Source organism: Mesocricetus auratus, unplaced genomic scaffold (assembly GCF_017639785.1).
Source record: "Mesocricetus auratus isolate SY011 unplaced genomic scaffold, BCM_Maur_2.0 Super-Scaffold_100007, whole genome shotgun sequence".
NCBI lineage: Eukaryota > Metazoa > Chordata > Mammalia > Rodentia > Cricetidae > Mesocricetus > Mesocricetus auratus.
Window position 1 is genome coordinate 97,303,522 of NW_024429191.1, and position 17,892 is coordinate 97,321,413.

Here is a 17,892-nt window from a genome sequence, read left to right on the forward strand (position 1 = left end):
TCATGTGGAGTCTAGATAACTGCATGTGTGTACTGAGGGGGTGCCTTCCCAACATTTTGAGGCCGACGGGAGCTGCACAGTTAAGAACCTGTCTCAAAGATAAAAACTTTAGTTCTTCTTAGGTCCTGGCCTATGTTTCTCTGTGGGGCTTGTCCTTGTAAGCTTTCTCCCATGGATCAGGGTCCTCCAGTCAGTAAGTTTCCAGCACTCTCAGAAGGGTAGACTGCATACATACACACATCTGTAGTCTGGTCATCTCCATTCTGATAAAGTGATGACACTTCTCTTGGGTTTGCCCCAAGTGAGACTAGACAGCTGTTGGCATTCCGTTTGTTTTTAAGTTTTTGTGAAGATTAGAGGCCCCCATCTGTACCCTAACCCTAGGTCCTGTAGCTCATGGTTCTCCTGTGGCTTTGAAGGTGTCTCCAGCGTTTTATATACAAAAGCAATGTCAAGCACCAGCCAGGCTTCCTCTGGCTTATGACCTCTTTGCTGCTGTGCCTGGAAGTTTCATCCTAGTACCTCAGTTTCCTGGCAGGACTGGTTTGTATGAAGGCCAAGGGCTGCTTCAGGCGTCACAGTCAGCCCAGAGTGCTGACACAGGGTTATCAGATATTGGCACCCGGAGACCTGCCTAGCCCAGAGGTGTGGGCTCGTTGCCCACACCGTTGCAGGAGAGGAGTAGTGAGAAGTACCCTTAACCCCCTTGCGATAGGCTTCATGCCCAAGTGTAGTCTGCCTCTGGGCATGGGGGGGTATGCCAGGACATCCTGCATCCTGTTGCCATGATACCATTATATTGAGCATCTCATCAATTTGCTCTACCTCCCTGGCTACTGCTAAGTTTGGACGCTAGGTGGCAGGACTGAATACAGCAGGGTCACATGGGCCTGGAGCAATTTACAGGTAGATCTTAACCTTTCTCCTTTGCATTGGGTAGAGATGAAGCCAGAGGTGCAGGACACAGGTCTTTTAGTTCATGTGGCCAGACTCCAAGCAGCCTTGGGATTTGGGATTCACCTTGCCTAGCAGGCGCACCCTTGGGCTAGGAGCACATAAGGATTTCTTTGCCCGTCGTTGGGAAGTGGAGATGCACTTCTGAGACCAGACGGGTTGGGGCTGCCTGCTAGGAGCCTGGGCCAATAACCAAGCATGAGGAATTCACAGCTCAGAACCCGCCTCCGTGGTGGCTGCCTAGGACTGTGTCCACAGCAAGGCTTGAGCTGAGTTGCACTTGGCAGGGACTCGATGGGTGTGTGGGCATGGGGGAGGGTCAAGCTACCCTTTAATAAGAGCCTTTTGTCCCTGCTTTCTATTTAATTTGCAGGCTGGCCCCAAGAAGGTTTCCATCCCCCTCTACATCTGGGCGGGGGATGGGGGACAGAGGTCCACTGCTGCAGCACGTGTCCTTCGCCTGGGTAACACACGAGTCAGCACCAGGGTGCAAGTTCAGGCTCGGACTAGGGGGCTGGTAAGGAAATCAGCCTCCTGATGAATGGAGCGTGGCAGTGCACCTTCTGATCTGCAACCCAAGCCATAATCTACAGATGGAAGTGGCCATGGGCTAGCTTCAAGGGTTTCACAATTATATACGTTGAACCCCTTACCTCGGCTCCTTGCTGAGATCGCTTTAAGAGGGAGGGCGGAGTCTCCCAAGGCCGGAGTCCTGCCGAGGGCGGAGTCCATCAGGACCCGCCCCTTCGGCCGCGCGGGCGCATTGGTTGCACCAGGCGCGGGCAGTCGGTGGCACTTTGAACCGGGTGTCAGGAGGCTGGAACCGGAGTTGTGGTGCTCATCCCGGCCGGGCCAGGTCGCTGCTGCTCTGGCCATGGCCGAAGCGCGCACATCTCGCTGGTACTTTGGGGGCCTGGCTTCCTGCGGAGCCGCCTGCTGCACGCACCCGCTAGACCTGCTCAAGGTGAGGCTGAGTTTCAAGGCCGAGCACACGCGTGAGCCCAAGGTGCTGGGGACAGTCCCGGCCGGGCCTGGCGCCTGCGAGACGCCTGCTGCGGCCGCCGCTGGACTGCGCACCCGGTAATTACCGCCGGCGACGCCCACGCCGGCCTGAGCCCCGGCCGCCCTGCTCTGCGCTGTCGGGCTTGGGCCTGCGGGCGCCACTGCGCTTACTCCCCAGGAGGCAGCGGTGGAAAATCCCCGGGAACCCTCCGCAGATGGTTTTCTCAGGAGCCAGCGGGCCCTCAGAGGAGACACAGCATCGCCGCTCCTCGGCTCACCAGCTGGTTTCCCCCCCACCCCCGGATCTCTAACAGTCCCGCCTTAGCCCCGCGCTTTAATACCTGTGTGAGCCCTCCCACTCTGAGCCAATCCTCGGCCGCAAACATTCGACAGCTCTGGCTAAAAGTTGAGGGTGGAGTTGCAAGGGGCACAGGTGTTGAAACTTAAAGACCAGCCTGGTGCCAGCATTCATTCCAGAGCTCTCCTGCCTGCCTACCTGCCTGCCGGGTTCTTAGCGCCACCTACTGTGGGGGGGCGAAAGTGAGGGCAATGGGCTACGTGGTGGTGTGGCCTCGGTCATCTGCTTTGTGCTACTTCCGCTCGGATGGTGGCTGCTATGATCGGCACACCCCCAGGTGAGCCAGGAGACCCTGCATCCCCTGGGCTCTGCCGGATGACGCTGCCCGTTTCAGTACTAGAAACAAAGGAGACTGTTGGGCGGTGGTGGCGCGCGCCTTTAATCCCAGCACTCGACCAGTCTCTGAGTTCCAGGCCAGCCTGGTCTACAGAGCAAGTTCCAGGATGGTCCAGGGCTACACAGAGAAACCCTGTCTCGAAAGACACACACACACACCCCCCAAGGGGGATGGGTGAGTTTATGGGGTTTTTGTTTTTTTTTTTCTTTAAAAACAAATGTTTATAGGAAAATTAAGACAGTACTCTTCCTGTTCCCCAGGGCCGCAGAAGTCCCAGGGGAATTTTTTCCTGATTCTGTCTAACCACCGAGAAAAAAGACGCTGACCTCTCTACCCAGGGGGCTCTGACTGCTCCTACAGGGTGACCTGTGGACAGAGCACTTACGCTGACTGCCGCTTCCCCCAAACCCCACACTGGATTGGTCCCTGAGGTTTGAGCTGGTGATCTAGTCTCAAATAGTTCCTACCGCTAGAGACTTAAGGCACCATGTTTCCCAAGAAAGGCAGTAGTTTTACCTTTTTTTTTTGTCTTTATTTGTAGCCCAGGCTTACCTTGAACTTGTTATGCAGCTAAAGCTGGCTTTGGATTACTGTTCCTCCTGCCTCTGCCTTCCGAGTGCAAGGACTTCAGGCAAGCATTATCACTCCAAGTTAGCATTTCTAATCAGTGAGAATGCTGGCCACTGGGTACAAGGGAGGACTGGAACCTCACTTGTCATGGGAGTGGCACACACGGGTCCAGGCCCTGGGCATGGAGTAATAGCAAGGAGGCTGTAAGGAGGGGCTCCTTGAGGGGATTTCCTTTTACTGGATGCTCTTGTACCTGCAGACTCCTCCATTATTTGGGCTAGATGGCTAAACTAGGCATGGGCCCTGGCGGCCTCACAACCACCCCACTGGCAACCAGCCCTCTTGAGTGTTGACCAACTGTGACATAAAAGTCCCAGGCGGTTGTTTATTGTCCCTCTGGGCTTCACTGCTTCTCAGCCCCACCCCCTGCTCAGATGGCCGAAGGGTGCCTAGAGGGTCAAGAAGGGTTGCCATGGAAGCAGGGACACCCTTGTTGGACCCACGCCAGTAGGCAGTGCCCAGCCTCGGAGAGGCAGTGGCCAGGCTATTCCAACAAGGACTGCTCACAGAGACCATTTGAGAACTTGTGTGGACAGAATCTTGCTGTGCCTCAGGCTGGCCCCGGACTCATGATCCTCCCGCCTCCGTCACCTGAGTATTTAGGGTCATGTGCCCGAGTTGCTATGCTGGCTTTAAAGACTTTTTATGAAGTTCCTTGGTGTGGCGCCTGCGCCAATCTGATGCATCGGGTGGAAGCCTGGAGACTTAAATGAAAGACAAGACATCCGGTCGTTTATGTTGAGAGAATGTACCTGCCTGCGTGTGTCTTTATTGAAAGGAGGGAGCAGCCTTACATACAGACTTACAGCACAGCGGAGAAACCCCAGGTGTAAGAGCTTGTGTTTTCATAATTAGAGGGGCAATTATGATGCCAGTGGGGCAAGGCCGGGGCTATAAGCCAGGGCTAGACAACAGGATGCACCTGTGGTTGTTGGCTGACAAGCAACTCACAGAGACCCCGTGGGGGCTGGGGCCTAACACCTTGGTGTCCACCTGGCCCTGGCTTGGCCCTCTCAAGCACAGGGCCAGTTGCCGTCAGAGCCACGGCTCCCTGGATAAGCTTAAACCCTCTGTCCTTTTTTTGCATGAGTGTGACCATGCTTGTGAGGCCACATTTGGCTGTGGAAAGGCTTCTTTAGGGGTGAGTACAAGGACCCACACAAAATTTCTCAGGACCAGGGCTCCTGAACCCGAATGTAGGCCACCAGCAGGAGAGTGGGAGTAAGGCCCTGAGTATAGTAACTGTCGCTACTATAAAATAAAAGAGGCAGCAATTACAGGCCTGGGACCAGCCTTAGGCCCTTTGAAGCCTCTCTATTGCCTCTGCCTTAGTTTCCTCCGCGCCTCTAGGCATGTGTGCGGACAGGGTTCCCAGTGCACAGCTGGTGGATCTGGGAAGGACTGATGGTTGCAATTGTGTCCACAGAGCTTGTATGGCGGCCCAGGCATCAGTCTTCATTGCAACCCTGTTTCTACCGACTTGTGGCCAGGTGGCCCAGGCAACGGTCCTCATTGCAACCTTGTTTCTACCGACTTGTGGCCAGGTCAGAGCTCTGCTCTGCGTGGAGGTGACATGCTCTCCCCGCCTATGCACAGGTGCATCTCCAGACCCAACAGGAGGTGAAGCTGCGCATGACTGGCATGGCGCTGCAGGTGGTGAGAACCGACGGCTTCCTGGCACTCTACAATGGCCTGAGTGCCTCGCTGTGTAGGCAGGTGTGTACACAGGTCTTGGCTCACTGCCAGGGCTCATGACCCACAAAGTTCTTTTTCTCCCATTACCATCGGCTTCCCAGTTCTTGGCACCAGCTTCTCGGGTCCTGGTTCTGGGGTTCAGTCTTATGAAGGAGCCTTAGGGAGTCCCAGCTACTTTCCCTTCCCCCTTCAGATTTGCTATAGAAGAGACACAGGGTTGGTATGGGGTGGGGATCTGCTTCCCACTTCCAGGTGGGGAAACTGAGACTAGGGACGAGCCCTCTGGGTCCCTGTACTGGCTTTACTGCTTGCAAGCTCAGTGGCCTTAGAAAGGCCACTCAGTGTCCCAGGGCCCATGGGACAATGACTGGGCTGGGTAGAGTGCCCAGTCCTCTGAGCCAGGCACCCTCCTCAGATGACCTACTCCCTGACTCGGTTCGCTATCTACGAGACCATGCGGGACTACATGACCAAGGACAGCCAGGGACCTCTCCCCTTCTACAACAAGGTGTTGCTGGGCGGCATCAGTGGTGAGCACTGGGTAGTCAGGGCAAGGGCTGGGCAAAGGCCCAGGACATGGGGAACCATCACATATTGACCCTGGCATTTGTGTCACCGAAGGTTTAACCGGAGGCTTCGTGGGGACCCCAGCAGATTTGGTCAATGTCAGGTTTGTTTGTGCCGCTCATCCCCCTGGGCCAGGGGCTCTATTGTTCCCAAGCAGGCAAGCCCTTGCTCAGGTGACTCCTGAACGTGTTACACCCAGCCTGGGGCAATTCACTTAAGACTCAAGCCTGGGTTAATGGAGGAGCCGAGTCCTACCCTGAAGTGGGTGGGCAGTCCTGCACTGCTGACCCCTGACCTGGGGGCTAATGTATGTCCGGTGGTCCGCCCATCCTTGCCTGTCCTACCGTTGTTTCAGGATGCAGAATGACATGAAACTGCCCCTGAGCCAGCGACGCAAGTGAGTAGATGGGCTTTGTCCCAGTGGGGGGGTGACGGTAGGGGCCAGAGGACCAGCCAGGGAGGAAAACCCTGCACAGCTCTGCTGTGATTTAACCAGGGTTCCCGGTATTGCTCACGAGTCATATGGAATAGGGAGCGGGTGGCTTTAGAGTAGATTCCAGGCATGACTACCCTGGGGTCACTGGGGGGGGGGGGGTGTCCCTGGGTCCCCTGAGACCTTTAGGTTCTCTCTTGTGGGAAGACTCTCGCTATGCTGAAGGCCAGTCCCCACACACCTGCCTTCTGGAACCTGCGGACACCACGACTGTCGTATCAGACTGGGCTTCTTTGTAGCTGGGGGTATCTAAAGGCAGGGGTCTACGAGAGCTAGTTCCAGGACAGTCTCCAAAGTCACAGAGAAGCCCTGTCTCAAGAATCCAAATAAAAGCCGGGCGTTGGTGGCACACGCCTTTAATCCCAGCACTCGGGAGGCAGAAGCAGGCGGATCTCTGTGAGTTCGAGACCAGCCTGGACTACCAAGCGAGTTCCAGGACAGCCTCCAAAGCCACAGAGAAACCCTGTCTCGAAAAACCAAAAAAAAAAAAAAAAAGAATCCAAAGAAAAAAGCCCTGGGGCCCTCAGTGGGGACATGGCTTTTCTGGCGTCTGAGGCGCACACCCTGTGGAACAAGTGGGAGTGGTCAAACTCATTGACTTGTCTTTGCCGCCGACAGCTACTCTCACGCCCTGGATGGTCTGTACCGTGTGGCCCGTGAAGGTGAGGCAGGCGAGGGGGGACTTTGCATTACTGTAGATATGTGTGAGCTTGAATATGAGCTGGTGGGCTTCGGCCCGAGGAAGCTGGCAGGATGGGTAATGAATGGGTGGGTGGCCTGAGGTCTGGCTGTTGATGTCACCTGTCACTTCCTCCTGCAGAAGGCCTGAGGAAGCTCTTCTCAGGGGCAACCATGGCATCCAGCCGCGGCGCCCTGGTCACTGTGGGTCAGGTAGGTAGGGTTCCTGTGCGGAATGGGGCTTTTGTGGACAGTGTCTCTCACCTCTGCCCTCAGAGATCACAGAACGTAGCAGTGGGCACTGAGAACCTTGGGGGGGGGCAGGGAGGTACCTGCTATCCTGGAGAGGGGTGGGCACAGGTGGGTTCAGCTGCAGCCTGCGTCTGACCCCCACCTGCATGTCTGGGTGTGGTGGTTAGGTGACAGCCGAGTGCTTGCTCACTGCCAAATGTCACTGTGGACCCAGGCGACTCTCCCTGGATCTGGGAGTTCTTTGGCCATGACTGTCCCGTTCCTACCTGCAGCTCTCCTGCTACGACCAGGCCAAGCAGCTGGTCCTCAGCACTGGGTACCTGTCTGACAACATCTTCACTCACTTTGTCTCCAGTTTCATCGCAGTGAGTTATCCGGTGTGGCAGGGGGAGGGGAGGGAGGAGGGGGGGAGGAGAGGGAGGAGGGTGGCTGGGGTGAGCCAGGCCTCTCTGAGGCCATATTTGGAAATCGAGTTCACAACGTTAGCCCAGGCCAGGATAATGCCTGTGTCACCTCTCCTGGGGACCCAGGTCTTGTACCCTGCGGGTGAGCATGCAGGGAGGGTTTGAGAGTGCCCTGAAGGTGGCCCATTGGTGACAAGTTCCCTCCCCCCAGGGAGGATGTGCCACGTTTCTGTGCCAGCCCTTGGATGTACTAAAGACCCGCTTGATGAACTCTAAGGGCGAGTATCAGGTAAGGACCGGGCTGCAGGCTCCAGGGCTGCCTGGGGTTCCTGCCAACTACGGCCATACCCTGGGGCCGGGGCCCCCTCATCTCCAGCCCTGTGATCTTGGAGATGTGTATGCCTCCCCGCTGGGGCATGGGGGCCCAGAGACAAGGCTGCCGTCCCCTGCTCCCTTCTGGTTGCTCAACACTGGGGAGCCTCAGGGTGGGGCTGTACTTTTCCAAGGCCTTGGTTTTGCTTTAGACCAACAGAGTTCTCCCACCAGCTAACAGAGGAGCCTTTTCCCACTTGTCAGTAGAACCTGGCCCTAGTGCCTTGAGAGCCCATCTGATAGGCTCTCTGAGCAGCCTGTCGGATTGGCCCCGTGTTGTGTGGCCCATCGATGTCACAGCCTGAGCTGTTTTCTTTTTTTTTTTTTTTTTTTTTTTTTTTAAGATTTTATTTATTATGTATACACCACTTCATGTATGCCTGCAGGCCAGAAGAGGCCACCAGATCTCATTATAGATGGTTGTGAGCCACCATGTGGTTGCTGGGAATTGAACTCAGGACCTCTGGAAGAGCAGCCAGTGCTCTTAACCTCTGAGCCATCTCTCCAGCCCGCCTGAGCTGTTTTCATTTCGGCTCCTGCCCTGTTCTTGGGAGCAGACAGAGAGCCACCATGCCCTCCTGTGCCCGGAGGGTTCATCCGTGCATCCGAGTCTCCTCCGTTTCTCCTAGGGTGTTCTCCACTGTGCAATGGAGACCGCAAAGCTCGGACCACAGGCCTTTTACAAGGTTTGCCGGGGCAGTGGGGGGGGGGGGGATGAGCAGTGGGAGAGCCCCCGGGGGGGCCAGGTGGGTCTCTCTCCCGACCTGACGCCTCCAACTCTGATGTCGTAACCCAGGGCCTCTTTCCCGCGGGCATCCGTCTCATCCCCCACACCGTGCTCACCTTCATGTTCCTGGAACAGCTCCGGAAGCACTTTGGCATCAGGGTGCCAACCTGACCCCACCAGGGACACCTGGGCCGTGCTCGGTCACTGCGCTGAGATCCCTGGAAGAGTGGGAGGGGAGTGGACTCCCCGTTCTTGGCTGGGCCCGAGCTCTACCCCCAGCAGGCTTTTCTGTTCCTCCCACCCTTGGGCTGGCTAGGCCTCCTTACCCTGCCTAGGCCAGGGGTTACTTCAGTGGCCTTTGTCCCTTCCTTAGGCTCACTGGGCTGGAACCTCTGCCCTACTTGCTCCCGGGCTTTTGCCCTGTCTCTCCTACCCCATGATTCACTCAGGAGAAGAGGTCTGGCTCAGACTGGTAGTGCTGTCTCCCGCCTCCCTGGCTTCTGTGCCGCCCTGCCTGTCAAGCAGGAGGAAGCTGACCACTTCCCGCTCGCTCCCGGCTGGCCCTCCATACACCCAGCAGCTTCCACCCCGCACCCTAGATAAGTGTGGTGGGGGTGTGGACCGTGGGCAGCTTCTGCTTACCCGACAACCGGAGCACGAAGCACTTTTGTCATGAGAGGTACCATCGTGTTCTGCCCTTGGAGGTGCTGCCTTCAGGGGAGGGAGCAGGCAGTGTGAGCCGCCACCAGCACATTCCATGACAGTTGGAGTCCAGAGAAAGTGCCTGAGGTTCCCCTGGGCACTTGTCACACGCAGCCTTGGCTGCTCTAATGGTCAGTTGTGCCGAACCCTTCGCTCGGCGGCCGCAAGAAACCGGCCGTGTCCCTTGCACATGTGTGGCCCTCCCTTGCCTGACGTCCCTGGGGACGGGAGGGGGGGATTGGGGGGGGACATGCTGGCAGAGCTAGAGCCATGATGGCTTGTATGTGCCCTACAGGGACTTGTCAGCCTGTTATATGGCAGTGCTCACCCCTCTCCATTCCCCCAGGCACTTTCTAATCGGCCTGGTTTCCCCCAGACAGGGTGCATCAACACGAGGTTGGGCTTGGTGCCCATCCCCCCCCCCACAGTCCCCTCGGCATTGGTCCTCACCCAAGAAGTGGCAGCGGACCCGGGGGGCACTGCCTGCACCCCTCTTGAGGATCTAATAAACTAAGTGGTCTAGGGGACCTGCATGTCTTCCCTGCACACGCCTCACCCCCAAGGTGCTGTTCTTGGAGCGCTCGCTCTCTTGCGGTTTCGGACAAGGCAGTCACCGAGTCAGGGCCACCTTCCAGGGGGTAGAGCCTAGGGGAAGAGGTCAGTAGGAAGGGAGAAAGCACGCAGTTGGTGGCTGGCCAGCGAGCCCAGGAGAACTAAGGACGCCGTGGGGTCTGTAGTGAATGCAAACAGTGAGAAGCCCAGGCTGACACTTGCACTATCTTAGGCTGGGGCTAAGAGAATTCCAGATCTATAAGCAGGGGCAGGATGTCAGCTAGAGGTCCCAAAGCCACTCTCAATAAAGCTGGTGCTTGCATCAGAAGAAGCCCAGTGTACTCATCTCAACTTGAGGAGCCCAGGGTACTGCAGTAGCATGGGTATAAACGCCTAAGTGGGCATCCCTGAGACACCACACTTGCCGAAGCTGCAGGTGTGACTTGTTACATGTGAAAAGGGTAATGTGAGCCGGGAACATAATGATGCATGATATTCTTGAGAACCCAGAATACTGGATAGCGGGACTGTGAGGGTTTTAGTTTTACCACGGCTGGAGGCCAGACCCTGGACTTTCTACTAAGTAAGCCCAGGTGCCAGCCACACCTATGTACTTCCAACAGGAGGGTCTGCAGCCCCGGCTGGTTTCCAATGTCTTATCTATCTTCCCAATTACTAAGATGACATGTGTGTGGACAAGTTCAGTTTAAGTTGGTGGCGCACGCCTTTAATCCCAGCACTTGGGAGGCAGAGGCAGGCAGATCTCTGTGAGTTCGAGGCCAGCCTGGTCTACATAGCAAGCTCCAGGCTCCAAAGCAATACAGAGAAATCCTGTCTTGAAATTCCTCCCCCCAAAAAAAAAAGATTTGTGGAGAGATGGCTCAGTGGTTAAGAGCTCTTGGCTACTCTTCCAGAGGTGCTGAGTTCAATTCCCGGCAAACACATGAGTGACTCACAACAGTCTGTAAAAAGATCTGGTGCCCTTTCCATCATGCAGGGGTACATGTAGACAGAACACTGTATGCATAATAAATCCTAAAAAAAAATAGTTTGTGGACCGGAGAGATGGCTCAGAGTTTAAGAGCATTGATTGCTCTTCCAGAGGCCCTGAGTTCAATTCCCAGCACCCACATGGTGGCTCACAACTGTCTAACTCCAGCTCTAGGGGACCTGAGACCTTCACAGAGACATACATGCAGGGCAAAACACCAATGCGCATAACAATTAAATACATTTTTTTCTAAACTAAATTTCTGCAGGGCGTGGGTGGCAGATCTCCGGGTCTAGACAGCAAGTTCCAGGCTAAACAAGACTGCATTGTGAGAGACCTTGTCTTGTAAAAAAAAAGTTTATGCTGTATGTGGTGGCTCATGCCTGTGGTCCTGACTTGGGGAGGGGTGGGGTTGGGTGGGGCTTCTAAGTGGTACTATAAGGTCCAACCCTAAAGCCAGTGGAGAAAACTAGATTAGGGTCCCACCCGTTGGCCACAAAACCACTAGTACAGCGTCATGGGTAGGCATCCTACTTTGGAGTGTGGCTGGTGTGAGGTGTGAGTCACAGATGGATAAGACGCTCCTGCGGTTCCCCACAAGGGCTGCTCCTCCAGACCCCAGCCAAGAACTTGCCTGAACTAGAGACAATTGATGGCTTAAGCTCTTTTCAGATTCGGGGCCCAGAATAGGTCTTATCCACGAGACCGGCCCTCTGGAGAAAGCAAATACACACCTAACCACCTCCCTCATAGTCAGCCCTACCCAGCAAAGCCTCCCCGGAGGCCAGAAAGTGCCCAGTCTGGTTTGATGGGGTTAGACCTGGCATCAGGCCCTGCAGGGCAGGGTGCTTGAAGCCAATCGCCTTGTAGGTCTAGTTGAGACACTGTCTCCAAAAGGTGGGAGAGGAAGTCACACAGGACTCTGACCTCTAATCGTGGACACGCGGGCAAGTTGCAACCTCATGCGTGCAAAAGCTCTTCAATAAATAGTGCCACGAAGGTTGCCCGCGTATTCAGGGATGACGCTGGGTGCTTGCTTACCTCACACTACACGCTTATCAGCAGGTCATAGACCCACAGGCAAGACGTGAGACACAGGGCTGGTTATTAAGAGGCCCTGTGACGGGCTGGAGAGATGGCTCAGGTTAAGAGCACAGACTGCTCTTCCAGAGGTCCTGAGTTCAATTCCCAGCAACCACATGGTGGCTCACAACCATCCATAATGAGATCTGGTGCCCTCTTCTGGCGTGCAGACATACATGGAGGCAGGATGTTGTATTCATAATAAATAAATCTTTAAAAAAAAAAAAGAGGCCCTGTGACAAGCCGGGCGTTGGTGGCACATGCCTTTAATCCCAGCACTTGGGAGGCAGAGGCAGGCGGATCTCTGTTGAGTTCGAGGCCATCCTGGTCTACAAAGTGAGTTCCAGGACAGCCTCCAAAGCTACAGAGAAACCCTGTCTTGAAAAAAAAAAAAAACACTCGAAAAAACCAAAAAAAAAAAAAAAAAAGGCCCTGTGACGACTCAGTTCCAGGGGATGATGACACCCTCTGGCCTTGGGCAAATACACACACCAAAGGTGAAAGACATCAGATGTAAACAGCACCAATGGAAATAAGTGAAAAGTTGCCCCAGGCAGCACAGCTTGGGCCTGCCCCAATATGCTTTGTCTTTGATAGAGACTCAAAAGAAAGAGAGTGCATTCCGCTGGGGAGGCAGGAGTCTGCCCCGTGTGCCATGGTCACTCTTGCTTCTGATTAGTCTGGGCTTGGAAGTGGAAACGACAGTTAGTGATTGACCGGAGTGTTTGCTGTTGGGGTGTGTGGCTTCTTGGCTGAGAATGAAGAGCAGTGTTTGTCTCTGTTTCTCTGTCTCGTCCTCATTTGCTCTCCCTGCTCGCTCCTGGTGCTGGGGATGGAACCTACGGCCTTATGCATGGTAAACTCAAATCTACCCCCTAAACTGTACTCCAGCCCTCTTTCATTTTAAGATTTATTTGTTGCTTTTGTTTTTTTTGTTTGTTTGTTTGTTTTTGGGTTTTTTTTTTTTTTTTTTTGGTTTTTCCAGACAAGGTTTCTCTGTGGCTTTGGAGGCTGTCCTGGCACTCGCTCTCTTGTAGACCAGGCTGGCCTCAAACTCACAGAGATCTGCCTACCTCTGCTTCCTGAGTGCTGGGATTACAGGCATGGGCCACTATCACACGGCTTGACCTTTTTAACTTAAAAAAAAAAACTAAATTAAAGCTGGGTGGTGGCGCATTCCTTTAATCCCAGCACTTGAGAGTCAGAGGCCAGCCCGGTCAACAAAGCAAGTTCCAGAACGGCCATCCAGAGCTGCAACTCAGAAAAACCCTGCCTCGAGGAGGAGAAAAAAAAGTCTCCCCTGACCTCCAGGCAGAGTTCAAGTACCGCCAGAGCTGTTACGCAGAGAAAACACTGTCTCAAAAAACAAAAACAAGATACTTCCCACCTCTGCATCGATGGCCGCTATTGCTGACTTAGAGGAAGACTCCGGGACTGCAGGCTCGGAGGGGGGGGCGCGACAAGATGCCCTCCCCCAAGAAGGGTATCGAGGTAGCCATGGGAGCTGGGATACCGGAGCCATCTGTAGGGCCCAGGGGACGGATGCCTGCCTCAGATGTCAAGCTAAAAACCAACAAGAGGGCTGTGTTGTGGTCCGGGGGAGAAGGTGGTCATTCCTTTCACATCTGGTGCATGTCTCTGTGGGTGAAACAACCATCACTGCCCGCTCTGCCAGCAGGGCTGGGTGGTCCGAAGAATCTGCAAATGAGAGGTGGCAGAGTGGCTCTCCTGGTGTGGTTGTGCCCTGGATGATCTTGCTGCCAAGTTACCGACAAAGGCTGGAACACTCCAGCGGAGTAAGTCTTCAGATAGAGGAGGGTTGCAGTCTTTTGAGACTCATCCAGGGCCATGGTTTAGCATTTTGCCAGTTTAATTTTGAGAAGCTGTCCACAAGAAAGATAATTTATTAAAAATGGCCTTTCCTTGCCGGGCATTGGTGGCTCACGCCTTTAATCCCAGCACTCAGGAGGCAGAGGCAGGCGGATCTCTGTGAGTTTGAGAACAGCCTGGTCTACAATAGCTAGTTCCAGGACAGTCTCCAAAGCCACAGAGAAACCCTGCCTCGAAAAACCAAAAAAAAAAAAAAAAATGGCCTTTCCTTAAAAAAATAATAAAAATTAAGTGAGTCACACGCCACCTGGGAATCACTGCTCTTCGTGTGGTATCTGGTGGGTCTTGGAGAAGAATCTGTGTCCGAGGACATCTGATCTGCTCCTGCCCTTTGAGTCAAGTTTACGTGGGGTTTTAGACAGATGTCAACACAAAGGGTCTGGGGGTTCAATCACACGGGTGTCAGGAGAGCTACCCTCTTTAGTTAATTCCGGGAGAATGTGGGGCTAACAGGGTCTCCAGCTCCTGAAGCTCCCGTCTTCCTGGAATTGTTTATAGATAAAGATTTTACTATTAGCCGGACGGTGGTGGCGCACGCCTTTAGTCCCAGCACTCGGGAAGCATAGGCAGGCGGGAGACCAGCCTGGTCTACAGAGCAAGTTCCAGGACAGCCTCCAAAACAATACAGAGAAACCCTGTCTCGAAACCTCCCCCACCAAAAAAAAAAAAAAAAAAGATTTTACTATTGTTTCAGTGTCCTGTTTTGTTTTTGACAGCAGGTCCTGTTATGTATGTAACCCAGGCTAGCCTCAAAACTCCATCAAGCCTTTCTTTTCAACCTTCCAAGCTCTGAGAATCCAGGCATTTTCTCAATCAAGGTTCCCTCTTCGCAGATTACTCAAGCCTGTTTCACGTTCACATTAAATTAGCCAGTACAGGTCTGGAGAGATCGATCAGCAGTTAAGAGCACAGACTGTTCTTTCAGACGACCCAGGGTTCAATTCCTAGTACCCACACAGCAGCTCACAACTGTCTGTAACTCCAACTCCAGGGGATCTGACACCCTCACATAGACACAGCATTTTCCTCTATATCTGACTCTGGGTTTTTATTACTTAGACCAATTAAGAACTCCTTTTGGCCGGGCGTTGGTGGCGCACGCCTTTAATCCCAGCACTCGGGAGGCAGAGGCAGGCAGATCTCTGTGAGTTCGAGGCCAGCCTGGTCTACAGAGCGAGTTCCAGGACAGCCTCCAAAACAATACAGAGAAACCCTGTCTTGAAAAATCAAAAAAGAACTCCTTTTACAGATAACACTGGTCAATGATATGGGATGCGGTGAATTACGTGTAACCTCCTTAGCGTCTCAGCAGACAAGAGAACAGAGTTCCTGTTTCTCCCTGCTGTGTCTGCCCAGCTACCTCACTTCCTGCCTGTCTGTACAGACCTCCAGACCTCTATGGTTAGCTACTGACAAGCTCTGGTCTCTGACCTTCAGACAGGCGTTATTTGTACAAGCAAGATATCACCACAGTTATCAATAAAATTTAATGTTTTTTTTTCTTTTTTAAGATTTGTTTTGTTAGGATTGGAGAGAGAGATCAGTGGTGAAGCATCCTTGCGGCTTTATTTTTTTGGGGGGAAGTGGATTTTTTTTGTTTGTTTGTTTGGTTTTTCATGACAGGGTTTCTCTGTGGCTTTGGAGGCTGTCCTGGAACTAGCTCTTGTAGACCAGGCTGGCCTCGAACTCACAGAGATCCGCCTGCCTCTGCCTCCCAAGTGCTGGGATTAAAGGCGTGGGCCACCAACGCCCGGCAGGGGGGAAGTGGATTTTGAGACAGGGTTTCTTAGTGTAACAGTTCTAGCAGTCCTGGAATTAACATTGTAGAGCAGGCTGGCCTCTGTGTGCACCACCACTGCCTGGCTCTCTTGTTTTTGCAGAGGACTCGGGTTCAGTTCCTGAGTCCAGGCAGCTCACAATGATTTGTAACTCGAGTCCCGGATATTCAGAACCCTCCCTGGCCTCCTCGGGTACTAGACATGCGTGCAGTACGTAGACAAACATGCAGCCAAGGCACCCAAACATGTAAAATAAAGTGTTTTTAATTTTTAAATTCATTTTCAACCAGTCATGATGGCGTGTGCCTCTAATGCCAGCACTTGGGAGGCAGGCAGAGGCAAGCGGATCTCCGAGTTTGAGGGGTCAGCCCGGTCCACATAGTGAGAGTGTCTCAAGTTTTGTTTTGTTTTGTTTTTAACTTTTTATTTATGTGTATGTGTGTATCTTTGTGAGTGTGCTTCCTGCAGAAGCAAAAAAAGAGACTACTGGGTTCCTGTGGAGTGAGCTGCCTGCTGTGGAGCCAGGGTCCTCTACAAGAGCAGTGTGTACCATTAGCTGCTGTGAGTGACTATTCTCCATGCCAAACAATCCCTATCTTAGGGAATTCAGCTGTGTCCCCCATTTTGCAAAAAGATCCCAACTGGGTTATTGACCATTTACACCCACAGAGCATCAGGAGGGTCATGAGACCCTCATCTGAGTAGCCATCTCCCTGGTACCTGCTGTATATACCTTGATGTCTTAATTAGCTGAGGTTTCAGGGAGGGGCTAAAGTATACAGACCAGGGGAGACTATAGGAGGGAGACTTCGTTTGTGTAGCTACCGGAAATCCCTCATCCCTGCTGGAGGGCCTGCTGAGAGGGAGGAACACCCACACACCCCCGTTAGTAACCTTAGCCTATATTCTACTAGGAAGCCCAATCAACTCATGGGCCCTCAGAGTGAACTTTGACAGAATCATGCTGTGCTGCCTGGTTTGTTGTTGAAAGAACATTGCTCATGTCTCCCCCCAGAGGGGGAATCTTAGCAACAACTGCTGAAACAATCGCCACAGTTTTTAATATTGTTGTTATTTTAAATATTTTTAGTTCTATTTTAAAGCTGTGTGTGTGTGTGTGTGTAAGCGTGCAGGTACCAGCCGGGCGTTGGTGGTGCACACCTTTAATCCCAGCACTCGGGAGGCAGAGGCAGGCGGATCTCTGTGAGTTCGAGGCCAGCCTGGTCTACAAAGTGAGTTCCAGGACAGCCTCCAAAGCTACAGAGAAACCCTGTCTCAAAAAACCAAAAAACAAAACAAAAAAAAAACCAAGAGTGCAGGTACCCTCAGAGGCAGCCGATCCTCTGGAGCTGGAGTTACTGACAGTTGTAAGTTGCCTGATATGGGTGCTAGGACTCAGGTCCTACAGAAGTACGTAAGAGCAGTCCTTTTTTTTTTTTTTTTTTTTTTTTGAGACAGGGTTTTTCTATGCTAGCTCACTCTGTAGACCAGGCTGGGCTTGAACTCACTGAGACCCACCTGCCTCTGCCTCCCGAGTGCTGGGATTAAAGGCGTGCGCCACCACCCACCTGCAGAAGAGCAGTCGTTGCGCAGAACTGTTGAGCTTTCTCTCCAGCCCCCTCTTTAATGTTTAACACTTTTTTATTTACTGTGCATGTGTGGATGGGAAGGGAGGGTAGCTGAGGTCAGAAGACAAATTTCATGAGCAGTTTCTCTCCTCCTACCACGTGGGTCTCAGGAATTGAATTCAGGTCAGCAGGCTTGGCAGTGGGCATCTTTACCTGCTGAGGCTTCTCACCAGACCTTGTTGTCCTTTGTCTGTCTTTCGAAACAAGGTCTCTATGCAGCTCTGGATGTCCTAGAACTCACTGTGTTGACGAGGCTGGCCTCGAACTCACAGGGATCCTCCTGCCTCTGCCTGTCTCCCGAGTGCTGGGATTAAAGGCGTGTGCCACCAAGGCCTGGCTCGTCTTTTCTTACTAAGACAAGCAGACCATTCCAGAAGATTCTTCACAAGTTCGGTCTATCTTCTTTCTCTGAGACCACACCCAGATCCTCACCATCAACCCGTGGCAGTGTCCTGGAGGGGTTTCCTTAGAGTGGGGTGCCTCTTCCGCACTTTTCCCAAGGTAGCAGCCACCATCCTAGGAATTTCCTTCACCCCACTAGAATGTCACAGGAGAAATGAAAAGTTAAATGAGGTAGGAGAAAGCTCTGATCTTCAGAAAAACTATTTTGCACAACAGAAATGAATCCCCAAGGAATAAACACTCTGAGAAGGCGAGCCCTGCGGGTCTCCTTGGCTCCCTTCTCTCTCCTCCTCTCTTCACAACTGTGGGTGAAGGGAAAGATCAGGACGGAGTGGTTGCAGTGCTGACTCCGTGTCCTTAGGATCATAGACTGACTTCTTCCCCACTTCTAGAGGAG

General features: G+C 53.3%; 1 protein-coding gene across 3 annotated transcripts; it reads left to right on the top strand.

Annotated features, from left to right (window-relative positions):
- The first annotated feature begins 1,697 nt into the window (after positions 1-1,697).
- Positions 1,698-9,717, top strand: Slc25a10 (solute carrier family 25 member 10). 3 transcript variants are annotated; one of them, XM_021227014.2, is made up of 12 exons: positions 2,616-2,825; positions 2,912-4,108; positions 4,878-4,997; positions 5,392-5,506; positions 5,598-5,646; positions 5,899-5,940; positions 6,655-6,698; positions 6,857-6,927; positions 7,239-7,331; positions 7,582-7,659; positions 8,372-8,428; positions 8,539-9,717. In XM_021227014.2, exons 2-12 carry the CDS (start codon positions 4,028-4,030, stop codon positions 8,638-8,640), a joined length of 852 nt encoding a protein of 283 aa, XP_021082673.1. In that variant the 5' UTR covers positions 2,616-2,825; positions 2,912-4,027; the 3' UTR covers positions 8,641-9,717. The 3 variants fall into 3 exon arrangements, with proteins under 3 accessions (XP_005069868.1, XP_021082673.1, XP_040606109.1); XM_005069811.4 differs by lacking the exons at positions 2,616-2,825; positions 2,912-4,108 and adding an exon at positions 1,698-1,918; XM_040750175.1 differs by lacking the exons at positions 2,616-2,825; positions 2,912-4,108 and adding an exon at positions 4,144-4,422.
- Positions 9,718-17,892: the final 8,175 nt, after the last annotated feature.